General features: G+C 41.6%; 1 protein-coding gene across 4 annotated transcripts in view; it reads left to right on the forward strand.

Moving 5' to 3' along the window:
- opa1 (OPA1 mitochondrial dynamin like GTPase) overlaps positions 1-18,323 on the forward strand; it is a 42,148-nt gene extending 23,825 nt beyond the window's left edge. For all 4 annotated transcript variants that reach the window (XM_084353994.1, XM_084353996.1, XM_084353995.1 and 1 more), the window contains 2 exons: positions 16,136-16,209; positions 16,414-18,323. In XM_084353994.1, the coding sequence (XP_084210120.1) occupies positions 16,136-16,200 (65 nt within the window). In that variant the 3' untranslated portion in view covers positions 16,201-16,209; positions 16,414-18,323. The remainder of the gene's footprint in view (positions 1-16,135; positions 16,210-16,413) is intronic.
- Positions 18,324-18,775: the final 452 nt, after the last annotated feature.

Below are 18,775 nucleotides of genomic sequence, written 5' to 3' on the forward strand. Positions count from 1 at the left end.
TGTCATGATTTTTGTAATCATCATCAGCTATATGATAATATTCAGGACTGAATGGTTCTTTTACCATAAAAGTTTGAATTTTCAGGGCTTTTCATTGGCTTGTCTCAGACGGTAATAGTCACTTCATTTTTAAATTGATCTTAAATCCAGTTCCACGTGGAATTTAAATAGTTTAAAAAGTGTTGTCTGTGCAACTGTCAGACACCCTGACCTTTATGACGTGTACATTAGCCATATTTCTGACGGGCTGTGTAGTGACAGGATTCAGATGGCGGTGCTTTGCCCTCTGGCCCTGAGAAGTCTCATCCTGCTGTCTGCTTCCTGCTGCCAGATATTCTTGGCTTTTATATGCAGGATCTAATTGATTGGTGTTGCTGCGGCCTCAGACATTCAGATATTAACCCTGTAAGACTGTTCAACTTTCATTTAAGCTCTTACAAGTGCACACAATACCTATTGTTTCCCTTTTTCACATGGGCTTCCTGACTACTCATGTTGTAAGGTTTGACAGATGAATGACGCATAACTTTGAGTGTTTGGTGTGTGTGTGTGTGTGTGTGTGTGTGTGTGTGCGTGTGCGTGTGTGTGTTACTACCAGTGTAAACACAGACATTTACCAAGATCAGACACAAACAGGAACTGTATTGTGCATTTAAGTAGATAAACATCCAAAGTTACACATGTACAAATGAGTATTATTTCACCAAGCATACCAGTATATGCAGACACATTCAGAATTAATGGAGACACACATAGAAAAGAGATACAAACAACACACACTGTCTATTTTGCAGGGGACAGGTTCACTTCCTCTGCAGTGGAGTCAGGTTTTCTGTGAGCCTAAGGGAGAGGAGAGAACACACACAGTCCTCCCTCCATTCCACACACACTGTCAGGAATGCCCAGACCTGCCTGGCCTTGCAGATCCTATACAGCAAGTCGATCCCAAACTTTCCCAAACAGGCATGACATTCCCACTTCCCATCACCAAAGACTCCGCTCACTGATAGATGTGGGAATGTGGTTGGTATCTGTCATGGGATCTATAGGGTGGAAACACACCTGTGCATGCATAGCCTCTCACGGGCTCATAGCGTCCAGCATGGGAACACTTAACTTTGCTCTCGATTAAATCTCAGGTTTCAATCACTTTCACTTTTATAGCTTTTAAGTAGGTTGGGTTTTTTTGTAGAATCGGTAGCAATGACTGAAATAAAGCTGGTTCAGTGCCAAAACAGCCTGTAAAATGGTTGCTGAATCTCTTTTTACCAATTCCTTCCTTTGTTTGTGGCACAGAGAATGCTTCAGGTTCTGCATCTGCATCAATACAAGCAGCCAAGATTTAGAGGGTAGAAGGGTCAGAGCCACAGCCACACTTTTGATGTCAAAAATATTTCTGTTATTTTCCAATAGTTGTGTAATGTAAAAGGAAAATGAAACGAGTTGAAGAAAAGATGTAGATAAATCTAGCAGTGCGCCATGAACCGTAAAGTCTCTGGTTTCTGGCTGGATGGTATAAAATTAAACACCACTCAATATGTTCTAACCCTGCATTATTTCAATATTCTTTACATATACCTCTCAGCATGCCTCAGCCCTAATTTTATGGTGATGTCAGATTTTTCCTTTCCTCCTACCCATAAAATGTATGTTTCAGAGTTTTAGCTTTGTCAATCTGTCAGGTTGAGTTAGTGGGTGAGTGGAGGATCTGGGTCATTAGCTTTCTGACACTTTGCACAGGCCTGTCTGTGTAATGCCGCCCAGACCCGTGTGTGTGGGCGTGGACATGTGGGTCCATCAGTCTAGACTGAACTGACTCGGTGACACGCCTCAAAGCACAAAGTGAGCAAGCTTCTGAGGGTTCAAAAGTCTTTTGAGCCACAAATTCACACCAAAGAGTCTGTAGAAACTTTGGATTGGTCGAAATACATCCGATGTGTTTTACTCAAACATGTTTTATGTTGGCAGGCATTAAACCTGAGGCTTGTCAGTCAAAGGACCTGTTATTATTGCAATTTCTCCTGTAGTTATTCAAAGTTAAGGCACATTATAAGACCGGCACACGCTTTTTTCCAGCCATGCAATGTCCTACAGGAAAAGGGATTTTGTTTGTCTATAAATGAAGCAACCGTACTCAATGCATTATGAAATCATCATTCCTCAGAGCTGTTCCCTTCTTATAAAGACAGCAGCCCAGATCGCCTCAGGCCCAAACTATGGCCTGACCCAGCGGGTCAACCAGCTAATACCACAGGCTACTTGATCCTGTCTAGCTTTCTTTTCCAACTCTCCCTGTCACTGTTTTGCTGCCTCTGTCAAAGTCTGTCCAACTGACCCTCTCTCCCTTGACAGATGGGGAGAGGGGGAAAAAAACGAGCAACAGAGTGGAGACCCCACCTTCACCTGACAACCTCTACTTTGGAAAAGGAGGGAAGAGAGGAGGGAAAAGAGGGACAGATAAGAGACGGGAGAAAGGATAAACACACTTAACAAAGGCAGAAATGTGCTCCCAGGGGCAGTGTGTTGTTAAGCTCTGTTTGCCTGCACTTGCAGGCAGGCTCAGAATCGCTCAGGTTACAAACACAGGTCAGGTGTGTGCGTCAGTGAGTGAGAGCGTGAAAACACCGTTAATGAGGGGTACAATGTATATTGCAGAAGAGGTGTGTGTGTTTGTCAGCGTGTGCCAGACCAGCTGTATGGCACGGTGCCGTCTCTGGAGCAGAGCCCAGGCCTAATGTTCAAGCTCAGGCCTCTTAGGAGACCGCTGGGATGTCGCTTGGCTGCTTCATTGCTTCTTGTAGAAGTTGTGTTTTGTGTGTGTCTGAGTGTGTTGTACTGGAAAAAGCAGAGTTGCCTGATTTTGAAAAAGCGCTCTGGACCCAGAGTGTTTCCAGAATTACTACACTATTATGAAGTGTTGGATGTCATATTTAATATTGTGAGCTTCCAGAGACTTGAGCATAAATCATGACTGCACCATTTTGCTAAAAGGTTTGTGTCAGCAAATTATATCATATGGGACATTTGTCATTTATAACATACTGACTCCTTTTCAAGGGAGCTGTTGGTGAGATTTAACGGTTATGTTAACTTCAAGGCTTTTCATATTTTTATACCATTTTTGTATTCACACCATATTAGTTTTGAGTTTAGCCCTCGTTACCTTGACTGTGTATGTATGCTCTTTTTTTTCTCTGTCTCCCCGTGGCCCACAACCTTTCACTTTGCCTACAAAGTGTTGGTAAATTGCTGTGTAAATCGCAGTAATAGTTCTTTTCTGTTTGTCTGCTCCACCATGCAGGAGAAAAAGCGGTTCCTGGCTGTTTATCTGCTTGTGTACAGTGCACTGCCACGAGCACCTGCGCGCACATGCACACTGTGGCTCTTATTGACACATTATTACATCAGCTCTTTTCTTCAGTGTGAATTTGAGGTCAGTTGTTGACTTTAAGCTTTAGTCAAGGTAAAGCATTTATGTGAGACGCCATGATGAAGTGCTGTATATAGTATATGGTCGTTCACGTGTGTGTGTCCACGTATGCTTGTACCTATATGAATCAGAGGAGTTCTGATAACATTTTTTTCTTCACAATACGGACTCCAATACCTGAACGGATCCGACACCAGTGCATTGAAAAATGTATTATAATTATATTTTAACATCTTTATGCGCCTAACAACTCGATTTTTATGGCCCTTTCAACCCGATATATTGTCTCTGTCACCCACTTGTTATGCTGAGGATAGATGTAAGTTGCTGGCATGCTTGAATTACACTAATGACTCCCTGTTTATGGATATTGGCTACTTGTGTGGAAAAAGGTGCACGGGACGTTGCTGGGAAGTGGCACGATCCTATTTTGGGCTAATAAATTCCATTTTAGCACATTGGTGCGTAGGCTCGCTCACTTGCTGATGCTTAATCATGCATTTCTGACACTGGTATCGGTAGCATAACAACCCTAATATTAGGGCTGCTCAATTTGGATTTGCTCAATTTTTGTTTTCTGTGATATTAGAAAATACAGGAATTTTCACCAGATAACTTCTATTGCTCATTAGAGGCTATGCATGCGATTTCACGGTAGGCAGAAGTCACCATGGTTACAATCACTGAGTGGCAGAAAGACTACATACTGGCATTTATCAAGTGCTGCAATCTTAACATTTAGCTGGAATGCCACAACAACACAAACAAACTAAAATGTGAAAGAGCTGACTTTATTTTCCGTACTTGACGTTGTACCTCCCGCAATGTGACGATTGTACATGCGCACATTGCAATATCAATATTCATATTGTGCAGCCCTACCTAATATGAGGTTCATTCTTATAAGACCTTGTTTCCGTAGGCCTACCAAGTGAGGACTATCATAGCAACTAGAAAACCCGATGCCGTCTAGTGGTGGAGAGATAATGGTAGTGAAATATTCATCTAAAACATCTGACTTTTGTCTCGAGGTCCCACGAATTCTTTATTGCTCACTAGTAAATCACCCTCGACGGGCGGTTTACATTATACTTATACTGGGACACAAACAAGTCACAAGCAAATCACAAGTTTCACTTCCTCCCTATTGTTGACCAAACTGTTCCACTTGTCTAATGGAGCAACAAGCACTGCTTTGTTTGTCCTATACCTTATAATATGTTAAACACAGTTGTTGTCTTTGTCTAAAGCATATTTCCATTCAGCCTTTACATTCCTGTGACAGTAGTCATATGGTGTCATGCTACAAATACAAAAAGGAAACAAAGTGATTCTCCAGAGTTATACCCTTATATTATAATCACTCATGTTACCCAGCAACCACTCTTAGATTTTATTTCAATGCATTGTACCACATAGAAGCCCTTTCATTTTTTAATACAACTGTTTCCATAACCTGCCAGCCCTGTGTGGCTGTATCTCACTTCTTCGAAGTATTCTTAGAGTTTTCAAATTATTTCACTACCTCTTTCACAAGTAGTAAAAGCAATCTTATATACATTTGGCAATTTTTTCTAATTTTTTATGGAGCCAGGGTATTTATCCTTGGCTATCATTGCATTAATAAATCTGGTCACAGTGGAGATTGTGATTGTTGTTACTGTGATGTATATCTTTAATATGTCTCTACATGTATCTTAAAGGTTAACCAGTGTGTCTTGCAGCACACCAAAGAAGAGATATAGTTTCTCATTGACTGATTGAACATAATCAGAAACATGACTAGTCTCGTCCACTCAAAGATTTGTTTGACAGTCAACTTTTTTAGAGTGAGTTTCCTGTTTTGTGTTTGCATTCTCAGAAAGTTTGGTGGCACGTTTTCGGGGAAGCTAATTCAAATGAACACCTGGCCTACACACAACCTTTTACAACGTGTTCACCATCTTCGCTGTAGGCTTGTAGCCGCAGATGAATGCAACAATGTGCAGAAATATTATGGATTTCAGCTTTTGTGTTGAGGCTGTTTGAGGGTTAAGGAATTAAAGGTGTCAACAGAGGGTGCTCTCAAGAACAGTGATAATGTGTGAAGTGTTTGCATGTTTGCACATGCAGTCACTTTCTCCTTTTCCCTTCTCTCGTGTGGAAGCAGAATACAATAAAGCTCTGGTTGTCTGGGCTTGCTCACCGGAATGCCCTCTCAGCCTCATACTTACTTTGTTTCCTTTCATCCCCTCTTCCTCCTCCTCCTCCTTTGAGCAGCGTGATTAGTGAGGGCTCAATGAGAAGTGCTCCTCTGTTAGGGATGACGTATCGTCCTGAGGTGTTGTGTGCACATGTGCTGCGTTCAGAGGGGAGAGGAGTATAGGTAGTCAGCGCTCTGTTGTTGCCTTGCACAGACCTTACAGCAGGTTCATGTTTTCCGAGTGACTTTATGAGGGCAAGTTATGTTCCTATCTTATGTTGCTTTTATGGCTGTGCTTCTGGAAACTAGATTATTTTGAAGTTATTGATGACTATTTAACTGTAAGCTGTCTAAACACCCAGCAAGAAATACAACCAATGGACCCACATATGTTGAATCCAATTGTTCAAAATGTGTTCTCCTGAATTAATTTACACATGAAGCAGGAAAGGGGCATGAGCATCTTTGGCTCATTTATATTTTGCACATTTTGTTTGAATGAGGCCGTGCCCACACTCAATTTAGAAAAAAATGTGAATGTTAAAAGGTTTTCAGATTTCTTCTGTTCATTTCACCATCTATATCAACATAAGAAACACAACAATTTATTTGAAATGACAAAGAATGAAATGGTGCAGTTTAACACTCATCTTGTAAGGACTACTACCATGAGTAGAGAATAGTGATTTGATCAGTTTACAACACAAGTTTCTGTCCTGCTGCATTGACAGCACAAATCCAATCATTATCCCATTATACAAAGTTGCAATATGTAAGAATTCAGCTCTACAAAGTGGCCAGCGGCTAGCTGGTTAGCTTGCTAACTTCAATAGATATCTCTGCAACACAATACATAGACATCTTTGGTTAATGTCAAATATTGCGACTTTAACGTTGTCAAGATATGCAGGATTTTAAACTTTGATACAATACTAGTATTAAAAAACAAGCTTGCCATCCATGTCAGACAGCTGCTTGGCTATATTAACATACAACCTAAAATGAATTCACAAAGTTTTCCCCAGTTTGCTACTAGATGTTTGGACGGTGTCTGATTGAGTTTGTGTCCCTGAAGGTTGACACAAGTTTTCACCATCCACACTACAACATAAATCTGTGTCATCAATAATCACTCTTAACTGTACATATTGTCTTTTGAAAATTCTCTTTTTCAGGACTTGAAAATGCCATCTTATTATGTATAAAAAGCCAAAACAATGAAAAAAGGAAATTCAAATCACAAATCCACATCAGTGTAGACACGACCTGGGTCAACTGGTCTGCGTTTTGGAACGTGGGAGTGGTTTTATGCAGCGAGTTAGTGGGCAGACTGTCTGCTCTTCGGCACATTGGGGACTGTTGCCCTTACGTGCACTCTTACTTCAATATGACCTTTATGAATTTGAATTACTTCCTCTGTCGTTTTGTTTTTCCATCAACACTTCTCTCTGTTGTTGTCTTTCCTCTCATCACTCTCTCTATCACACTGGCTTGCTTCTATATCTCTCATTCCTTTGCTCTTTTCTTTTCTGTTGCTCCCTCTCTGACACTCATTCCCACTCTTCCTGCCATTATCTTGTCTATCTCTCAATTAAACAGACACTAGTTAGTCAGCAGTATCTCTCTGTATCTCTGTAAACTAAGGAGGCTTAGCGGTGTATAGGTTTGTTTTTTTCCGTCGTTGGAGGAAACCTCAGACTGCAAAGTTGCTGCCAAATGATCCATTTTCTCCCTGGGAGCATCAAGTACACAAACGGTAGATGCACAGTTGTCATAACACTGGCACAGTTGAAGCTGCCCCTCCTGCATTTTATCTAATCCTGTGCTGTTAATGTTGTGTGAAAGCAACTTCCGAAGTTACCATTCTTACTTCTTTTCTATTGCAAACACCATAAAACAATTGTAAACGTATTTTTCTGCACCTTAAGACGCCGTTCTTTGCACCAAGTCTAATGCTCGATTAGTGACAGTTGATAAAAAGCTTCTTTCCTGCTGCCCTTGTTTTGATACTGCCTGTACTTAGTTTCAGAAATTAGATTTTTTCATAAATTGAGTTTTTGAAGAGGTCCTGTATTAAATTAAACTAATTCAAATAATTAAACCAAGTACCCAACATTGTTCCAGTTCAGAATTAGAATCAGAATCGGGTTTATTAGCCAAGTTTGAAGGCATACAAAAAATTTGTCTTGGCAATTGCTTCACGAATACAACTTGAAATAGGGATCAAAACAATATTCAACATATAATTATGATTAAATAGGAATAAAATATAAAGTAAAATCCAGAATCTATTTATAGTTGTGACAGTTATGATAGTTACCTCCGCCAAAGAGGTTATGTTTTCGCCGCATGTCCGTGGGGCGGTTTCGTGGATTGTCTGCAGGATTACACAAAAAATACTAAACAGAGTTCCACAAAACTTGGATGGAGGATGGGTCTTGTCCGAGAATAGACCCCATTAACTTTTGGTGCGGATCTAGATAAAGGGACGGATCAAGGAATTTTTTCTCACTTTCTTTAACATTACAAGATCAAGTGTTTCTCAGGGAATATTGCATAGATCTTGATGAAAAGAATCAGCCGCATTTAAGTGGCTGGTATCTATGAGCGAGTACAATTTGATGTGGTTCCAAATAAAAATCTGGTTCTCGTGGATTTCTATGTTTTATTTGATATTGGATAAGGCTTGTTTGAATCAAAGAGGCCTGCGTTGGCGTAGGTAGAGGACTAGTTTTTAAATGGCATGCACACGTTTGAAATGAGATATGGACTGTGCTGTGAAGAAGGAAGTGAGATGTATGATATATGAAAGAGAGCAAAAAATGTATATGTGAAACCAATAATTAAATTGAATTACAGCGGAGGTGGACTTCAATTCACAATGTTAAATCCAGTTAGATGACGAATGCAAGGAATAGATGACTTGTCTGCTAGTTTTTCTCTCGTACTTGCTCCTTTCTCCACTCCCTCCCTCACGACCCTCTCTTCTCACAAGACAGAGTATAAGAAGCAAGACTTAAACTAAGCATGTGGCATCTCTTCTGTTTCATTCACTCTTCTGTACTCACTTCCTCTTCACATCTGTCTTCTGTCTGTTATACTCTTCCGTGCATATTTTTTTAAACCGCTGTAAAACACAGGAGTCTCTTTCACCTCGGCTTGTCTTTCTTTTCCTCCTTCACCTCGCTCCATCGAAGCTCCCACCCGCCACCTGCCCCCATTTACCAAAGTCATGACCTGAGCCTCTTTCCACTTTCCCATCATCCATCTCTTCCCCCTTATTCCCTTCCCGTCTTTCTCGCTTCCTCCTTGACTGTGGTTCATCCATCCTGCCTCTCATGTCAACAACCAGGAATGTCTTTCTAAGACATACGCAGCTATCCAGGCTCTGATTGACAAACTCTTGATAATACAGCTGTTGATCACTAGCCAGGGGGCTCGGCTGTTGAAACTGGCGCAGACCAAGGACTCAAGTATCTTTGTTAAATTGCTTATTTTAACCACACCACTCATTACCAGATGTTAGCGATGTCGCTGTAACACCATTGACAGTCAGGTTTAGTTGGCTGATAAACCATCTGCAGGTGATGTGGCTGCTTCTGAATTTCCTCCCTTGACACAAACTCAGGAAATAAATCCACTGGACTGAAGAAACAAGGAAAAAGAGCTGTGTGTTTTAGGTGACAACCGATCAAGAGGTGATAATGGAAGTGGTGATAAAGAAGTAAAAACTATGAAGGAGGATGTGAAGCCATTTTTCATTCTCCTCAGGGAGCAAGACAGAGAGAGAGAGAGAGCAAGTGTGGGAATGTAGGAAAGAAAAGGAGTTGTGTGATGGGAGGGGAACTTCAGCGAGGCTTCTGTTCACGTTTCCAGCACAGTGTGGCCACCAGGGACACATTCCCACTGATCCTGCCGTCACTCACACACATGCACACACACACACACACACACACACACACACACACACACACACACACACACAGAGCTGACATCAGATGCTGGTTAGGATGAGGTAATAGGAAAACCATATACTCCCTTCTCTGTTGTAGGTGAAAAAACGCAAACCTAAGCTTTTACCCTCCTCTTGATTTATTGTTGAATAGTTAATAAACAGAAATTCTGGGTCTTGTGGGCCTCGGTGGAGGTATGCACTCTACTGTTGATGTGTTTCACAACCAAATTCTGATGTCTGAATATTCTTAAGGATTAAAAGTGAATTGCTCTTTGAAACAATGTACTTGTATCATCATGCTATTATAATATTATATCAAAAGTATAAAAGTCTTAAAATGGCAATAATATTGTTAATCGCAATTATTTGTGGGACAGTATATCATCCAACACAAGTAGTTATTGTGACAGCCCAGTCACATTAACACATGCCCAAAATCTCTGAAATTATGATGCTAGTTAATGCAGTGCATAAAAAGATCAGCTAGCTATTGAGGATGAATTGTATTTATGCTGGCATGTTTGAGTCTCGAGGAAAGGATGAAGTAGTTCTTGAAAATCTCTAGTGTAGTAACGTTACCTTTTATGAGGGGGAATTTGGCACTTTCTGTGGCAGAACTACTGCTTTTTCTGTCTTTGCAAGAATAACACCTGCTGTCCAGTGACTCCAGCCAGTGGGCCTGAACAGGCCTTTTTGCTCGAGGAATTCAAAGGAATTCCAGGTGTCTCTTCAGTGTTATATGGATGTGACGGTGTGTGTGTGTGTGTGGGGTCCAGAGCAGCTGGTAACATGTATTTACCTGAGGGCAGCAAAGGGAAGAGGAGAGCTTTCCTTTCTTATCTCTCTCTGTCGTCTTGTTTGGGGTCAGTGCCGTGTCAAGAAGGAACTGAGAGACGGTGATTAAAAAACAATTCTTTCCATTTACGCCCAGTTATCAGCAGGGCTGAAGGTGAGCGTGTTTTTGTGTTGTATGCTTACTCTGGAGTTCATCATTAGTTAACTGGGTTCACACACCTGTGGCTGATTCAACAGTGTGGTGTTTCTCTGAGGGAGTATGATGGGATCTCAGTTTAAACCAGACCTGTCAGCCTCACATCCCCAGGCATCTCCATGTGGTTACTCAAGATTGATTGCCACTTAGCCTCAGCACAGGGCTCCAATTGACTGCAAAAGGTGTGTCTCAGAAAGCTTCGGACTCCTGACTAATGTGATTTACACCATGTTATAAGTCATAAGCAGACTTACTGTCTCAGCCCTGTTCATTTTCAAAGAATGGGCATGGGAAATAACTGTTTATCAGCTAGTCTGTGTTGCATCAGCATCATTTACAATCACAGCTGTAGCTTTCCTCAGTTGAAACCATCAGGCTTAAAGCTAAAACCACATCCAATCTTCATCTTTATGACCCCTGCACTAAAATCCTCTTGCTTTTCAAAGGCACAAGCACCACACAGGCCAACAACAGTCGTCACCTGGCTCTTTTCAAAGGATTTCTCCCCGTTTTTGTTTAGTCTGCCCTCTGGCCGACCCCACGCTTTGACCTGTTCAGACCTACGTATGTCTTTCCCCAGGTTGGGCTGCTCTGTCCCAGGCATCTGTTTTATAGATAAGAGCCGTGAGTGCGAGGGCTGATTCATTGCTCTGTCACCGACATGGCGTTGGGGCCGTCGACATCTCCGCTCTCCCTCAGCCCATGTCTCCCATGGCTCAGTTTTTTATAGCGTGACAATCCAGATTTAGTGACAAATCAAGCAGCATGCTAAGGAAAGTGGCTTTTCTGTTTGTTACATTAAGAGATCGGCTTTCAGAGAAGGAAACAGCAGATCATTTAAACGTTCAGTGTCCCCACCTACACGCTGACCCTGGCCGTCATGAGATATAAAAAGTTTCCTTGTGAATGATGACAGGTTGGGACAGGAACCAAACCCTGCGCCCCACTCTCTCCAGTGACCATGCTGTGAGCTTGTCAGTAGCACATTTTAAGAGCAGCATGCTAAAGTAGCCTCAACCTTTGCACCAAACTTCATCTGCTGAAAACTTTCTGTTGCCACTTTTTCACAACCCTTTCTGTTACAGAACAGTGGTCATCTCCCTTAGTAAGAGCAATAATTTATTTTTCATCTCATGGTAAGTTGCAGGCCTCCCTGTCCGCTCATCTTTTTCTTTCCTCTGCTCTCCCTCACCTCCGTGTTGGCTACTTGTCCAGCAGGGCCACGCAGTTTCACAGTCTAATTACATGTCAATTAAAGGCTTTGTGGCTCAGGACTCCTTCTGCCAGCGCTTCGGCCGTAGCAGGCTTAGAGGACTCTACAGAGTGAGAGTGAATGAGATATCATTTCATGTGGAGATCAGCCGAGAGAAGGCCTTGAAAGGGGGGATTGGGAGGAAAAAAGCTCCCCTCACTCTCTCCCTCTCTCTGTCAATGGGCGAGAGTCCCTCCACCCGCACCAACCCGCACAACACCCAGCATTATATAGAAGGGGCCTCTGGGATAGAGGCCAGAGGATTATGGGAATATTCATGACCAGATAAAGGGGTGAGCGGTTGAATGACTGTGTTTTGGGGCTCATCTCTTAGGTAAACAGGGGCCTAAATGGAGTTTTAGATCGCTACTCCCACTGCTGCTCAGTGAGGAACAGGCAATGGTGACTCTGCCCACTGTGTTTTGTTGCATTTCCACAGGACGGTGAAAAGAAAGCCTTGTTGTGGCCTTTTCTTCCTCTTGCTGCTGTCTTTTGGTGGCAAACAGATGGTGCTGGGGGAAATAAATATCTGTTTCTCACAGTTTTTATCCACAGAATATTGGCTTTTCTGAAAGACGCCATTCACATTCACCGGTGGCCTCCTGGGCTCTTAAAAGCTGCTGTGGGCTCATTTTAAAGTCATTAAGCAGCCTGCTGTAAGGAAATGGTCCATGGGTTGGCTGTCTTCTCTCCTAAATATCGTGGTGGAGCTCTAATTGTGCAGGTAGTAAAACTTAGGTAGAACTAAAACATATGACAGGATAGGTGGCTGGTAATTTTCTAAACATTGTGACGGACACAGACGACAAAGGTTTTTGGTCCAGATCCCAACATTTCTTTAACTTACATCCTGAAACTGATGACACGTACTGCAATATTTACTCTGCACTTGATTGTCATTCAGTTATACCATCGTAGTGTCTGTTCTTTTGGTCTTCCTGAGGATTTGTTGAGATTTTTTTTCTTATTTGAATCGAGGTGAAACATACCTGCATTTAAAAAATAACATTTTTGGTGGCATTTATCTCGAGGTATTGTCAAGACGATGAAAATTCGATGAAAGAAGTCAAGTTTTAGTAACTGTCAGTATGGCCAAGTGTGATATTCAAGTTGCAGGAGCTGCAATTTTTTGACAAAGCTAAATTGTGTCACAACATAGCATTATAAATGAAGAACCCCAGCCTACATATAATAATCTCTAAATGTATGGAAATGTGCTTGTTTGTCATATAATAATTTTTATATGTATTATATTTTATATTTTTCAGTGAAAATGACATGCAAAAAATACCAATTTCTTGATTGTCATCACAATCACAATATCTGTCAAAATAAATTAAATGTGACTTTCAGCTCTTAGCCTTGCATTGAAAAAAATGTAAGATATAACGTTGCTGGTGTGTTGCTTCAGGTGCCGTATTTTATTTTTCATTGTGACATTTGCAAGGTAAACAGGGAAATATGGACTTCACATTATCAAGAAACCCACCAGGAACATACGCTTGCTCATATTTGATTGGCTGCTGAAGGGCCTTGCCAGATTACATTGGCTCACGCTCCTCCAGGACATCTTCTTGCCACATTGGCCCCCCCACACTTTGCTAAATTTTTTATGCAGTTCCAATGTCAACGTAAATGTGGCCCAAGATTAAAGGGTCTCATATGTTGTGATGTCAAGTCAAATTTGTATAGGCACACATGGCTTTACACTCTGTACAAGAGCCACCCTGCACAGTCACAGCTCCGTGCTGTACTCCACTGTAGCTCTGGATCAATAGTTGCCTCAGCAGCAGGTGTTGAAGTGAGGCAGAATCATTTAAGCCCGCTGTAAGTTTTCCCAGCCAATCTGGGGAATCAAACCTGTTTCTTTTCTTATCACAAGCCCTCTAATCTCGGCCACTGCTGCCCAGTGATTCCGCAGAGCTTGTCATGTCTGCCCGACAGTTGGCAGGATCCTCAATGTTTGACCCGTGTTAATCGGTCTGCATCTGAAACACAGACTCCGCAGAGCACCTTATCATCAGCCACATCTAAACCCTGTTAGAGGCTTTGAAGCCTGAGCCAGGGGATTTCCCATGTTTTGATGATCTGACAGTCCTCCTTTTCTAACACCAACCAAAACTCCACCCCCTTCTACCGCACATCTCTTTCTCCTCAGGTCGGACAGATGTTGGTAATCCTGCTCTGATTGGCTTGGATTGAGCTATGTTGTCCTGTGGTCGGGCACACAGCCCACGCGGCTGAACTCTGTCAGTTGCCTTTGAGCTGTGCCCTGCGGTCGGCTGTATGTTGGAATGGCGTATCGCGGGGTTATGTTTCATTCAACCCCACACCTGCTGCAGTGACTTGTCAGCATGCCCCCCGACAGGCCCCCTTAATGCCTCCATTAGGTGTTGTAATCTCCACCTAACGCCCTGCCATCTTGCCTGAGTGTGTTAACAGAGTATCAAAGGCCGGGGATTTTTTTTCCCCCACCTGCCAGCACCAAGTGTGTAGGAAGGTTAAAAGAGGTGGAGGTGGCATGACTGTACAGCTCTTGCTGGTTTTCCAGACATTGAGGTGATGTAGGGTCTGTGTGTTTCAGTGCAAAGCTTTTCTGGCTGTCAGTTAATTTTTCCTACCTGTGCATATGTGTGTGTTATCCAGCACTTCTCAGCTCTGCGAGTGTTTCGAGACGTGTGTGGGGGTGTGACTGCGTCTCTCACGGCCGTGTGCTTTTCACCCGTCAGGAAAAGGATACCTCGGCAGCCGTGCTCCCATCAAAAGGGGGCTGCACACAAGCCCCTGACTACGATATTTAGTTTCACCCTAAAGCACGCACACAGTCATCACCTTTGTGCCGACCTGAAATGGACACTCGGGACACTGTTGCTCTGAGGTCCAAACCACAATGATTCATCCCCCTGAAAACGGACAAGTCTTTTTAAAACTGTTTTCATTGGGCCTCCTCATAGGAAAACAATCGACAAAAGGTCGCCTATGGATCTCGTGTGGCTGATTGATCAAGATGGAGCAGTGCTAGTTTGTTCTTCAGAGCCGGTGTTTGAGTTTGTGCTTGGGGGAGATCCAGACAGATTAGCGAGGGTGACAGGGAAGCTGGAGAGCCAGCCAGGCCTGGAGGTGCAGCTGGCATTGGGAGCCACAGCTTCCTTTTTTCAGTGTTGGCCCACAGACTTCCTTCAGCCACTGTTTAATCAGCGATTAAGACTGCTTTAGATGGCTCGCTCGTCTCGTGTGACAGTACATGTCGGGTGGAAGGATTGCTCGTCTTATGCAGTCTCCGGACAATAGGAGTGTATTCATGAAGAGAGGTGACTGACTGTTTTTCCAGTAGATTCCCCTCCTTTCATGTGAAATGTTGTTGTTATGGCGTCTCCTTCTGTCCATTAGCAACGTGCCCGTGAGGTACATACCATGAGAATGGGAGGGTGAGGAGCTTTGATGTGGTCTATGCTAACTGAGAAAGGGCACACAAGCCTTCACCATCAGATGTGTGATGGAGGTCTGCCTTGAGGTTTGGCTGTCAGTGTTAGAGGCGACCATCTGGTGTTTTGGTGAAAAATATGAGGGAATTTCCACCTGCATTAATATATATACTGTCAGGATGAGATATATTGTTTAATTATTTCTCTTTTTCAAAGCAAATTTACAGCCTGCTGCCCGTCCTTTGTTGCTTCATTTAGTACGTTAGTACTAAAATTGTTTCCTTCAGATGTCTTGCATTGTCAGACCAACAGTTGAAAAAGCAGACATTCATCTGAGTGGAGCTGCAACCAATGATTACTGTAATTGCTAATGTATATCCAATGATAATTTTCTCACCAACCCAAAGCATCAGTATTTGACAAGTTAAGATTGAGCCTCAACAATCAACTTTCTTACAAATTTGACCTTTAAACATCAGGAAAAAAAAAATGTCCATTGCAATTTTTTTTTTTTTTTTAATCAATAGTCCAAAACCAAAAGATGATGGCCTTACATTGATTTAGAACACATACAAGTTGCAAGTCCTCACATGTGAGAAATCATTAATCATTATTTTTTTTCCATTTATCTATTTAAAAAATGACAAACAATTACACATTAAAGTAGGTGCTGATTTATTTAAGTATTATAGGAGAAAACAGCGGCTCTTCACATTTATAAATCTGAAGAATTGAATGAATTCTTGGAATTTTTCTTAAAAAGCCTTTCTGGAATCAAAACTAATCAATTAATTGGACATTGTTTGAAGTGTTTTTTAAATATGTTTTTTATTTTTTTGTCAGTATTTTGTGTATTTATCAAGAGTTTGGCTAATCAACCTACTTTGTGTTTTCCTGCAGAGAAAGTTCGTGAGATCCAGGAGAAACTTGAAGCCTTCATAGAAGCTCTTCACAAGGAAAAATAAGAGAAGCAGGTATTTGTCTCTGTACTTGACAGCAGAACTCACCTGTACTGAAATGATCATCAGCAATGCAGCAACATCAACTCATTCCAATACAATTATTATTGAATAACAAATTGATCATTTATTAAATAATAGTATATGTTAAGATCTTAAATCTGTGTACTACAGGTATTGTATATCTGATCTGTTGTCCCTTCCCTCCTTCTCTTACAGAACTATTGAAAGTAGATTCATGGATCACAACAGAGAAATGCACTGAACAAAGACGACTAAATCTGTAAATGACCGTCATCACCCCCTGGCCCTGCCACACTACTCACCTGATTTTAAAATCCATTGCTTGGCTCCCTGTCCCGCTTTGACCCTGATGGAAAGATGGATCTAAACCAAGAGACAAGATGGAGGAACAGTTTTCAAGCTTTTCAGACTGTCCTTGGCTTAACAGCGGGACTTGTGCACAGGAGCCCAAACACGATCAGAGCTGGAGGGAAATGAGAAGCTTGCACAGTGTTGTCAGACATCTGACCTCGCAATTTCAATAAATGAGACTCTATGTGCTCACATATTTTTTTTTTCTTTCTTCAGCTGATGGTGTTAGTGTACATGTGATTAAAGAAGTTTGCGTCTTCACTGATCTCTGTAAAAAGAAACGCCACTGGCACTCTTCCCGGTGGGTGAAATAGGTTAGAGTTTCATACCTTTATCTCGCCTGGTGCTCCTAAAATACGCCATGACACCACCTCAACTTCTTTTTTTTTTTTGTTGCACTTAGGATCCCAAAGCACTTAAGTTATCTCTCCAGGTTGCAGCTGTACTCTGCATTTCCCCCTGAACGAGATGTCTTCTCACCTTAAATCTACTTGGTTCAATATGCAGCTTCCCTCCAGTCAACACTCTTACTTCTTCATTACCCAGATACGACCGGAAGGTGTTGGAAACTATATTATGGATAGATTTATTTCTTATTTTTTCGATCGAATGGGGTTTATTTGACAATTTTATTTGCCAAATGCACATTGCTTACCTTTTGTTTATTTCTTTGTCCGTGTGTGTGATGTTTGTACATTAACGTTTCATCTGTACTGTCCCCATGTTGCAACTGACAGATAATAAAGCAACATCCAAAACAGAAATAGTTAAAAAATATAATAGATGGATGACTTAGACACATTATTAAACAAAGTGCTGCCGTTTTTTTTAACTGATTACGTGCTAATAATTAGGACTTTGTCTCTCATCAGCCATATAACGCCATCAATTAAAAAAGGTTTGTCATAGTAACATTTTAAAAATACAAGAAGAACCAGTTTAGAGGTAAACAATTTGTCTTGTAAAGCTATGACACTGTATCTCTATTTCGGACCTGTGCTTTAGTCTTTCTCAGTTTAGTGCCTAGTCCATCTTGACCAGTTCCATCAGTCACATGTGGGTAGGTGGGTTTTCGCAATTAATTTCAAATCTGCACCAGGTTTAATGTCCTTTTGTTTATTTGGTCAGTTATGTCCATGCACATGTACACTGCACCGATCCACTTCTCTTTTCCTGTCTGAGTGTCTAAATGAGCAGGAATCGTCCTCAAAGCTAAGTAAAAAGGAAAATATCGTACATGCTGGTAGGTAATTTTAAACTTCCGTCTTGAAGCCACTGTCCAAGGCTGGATGTTTCCACACTGCTCTTGTGCTTCTTCCTCATTCTCATCTCATATCCACTCTCTGCATCTCCATCTCCGTCATTTGGACTCTTTCCATCACCTATGTAGAAATCCACTCACTCTTCTCCGCTTGAAAAAACAGTCTGATGTTTGACTGAAAGATGAGTGAGAGACTGCGTTAGCCCCATCTTTTCATTCATGTGTATATGGGTATAAATATATAGTATCCTGTCCATTCTGTACAGGTAGAGTTAATGGAAAGTCATGGAGATACTATCATGTACAGCACGTGTATGCAGAGTGACACGCTTGTGTAACAGAAAATTGGTGAGTTGGTTCAAAAAAGCGTTTTATGTTGTAGAAAGTAATGTTTGCATGGTGTACCCCATCAGATGTGCTTTATTTATTAAATTTGTGTTGAAAAGAAAAAAGTGGAAATAAAATTGACAAATAAAAATGAGTTTTTTCATGACGTGTCAGCTGGTCCACTTACAGTGTTACACTCTTTCTTTCTATTTTTTTATTTTTGCCTTGAACGATGTCCATTAACCTGAACCTTTACCCAGTGAGAAGCTTGAATAAAATGCAGAAAAGTTGACAAAACCGTCTCATCTCAAGGTGCATTTAGTCGCTCTTTTCTAGCTTCTGAGAATATAGGATTTTCAGTTGGCCCAATTATTATGGAAATATTTTCAAATCTCAATGTTAAAGCTGAAGTAGACACTTTGGTTTGCCAGGGTCACGTTGATGCCAGTACTTGATAACCTCAGATTCCTCTACAATTGTAAACTTTAGTTTGAAGGACCTTTCATCCATGTACCTTTGTTTATTCAGGCAGAGATGGACTGAGCATTAAGTTATTTTACAGCAATGCCCTGACTGCACATACATACGGGCTGGATGAAACAAATATGGTGGTAACGA

This window comes from Pagrus pagrus (assembly GCF_965226575.1).
Source record: "Pagrus pagrus genome assembly, chromosome: 6".
Taxonomy (NCBI): Eukaryota; Metazoa; Chordata; class Actinopteri; order Spariformes; family Sparidae; genus Pagrus; species Pagrus pagrus.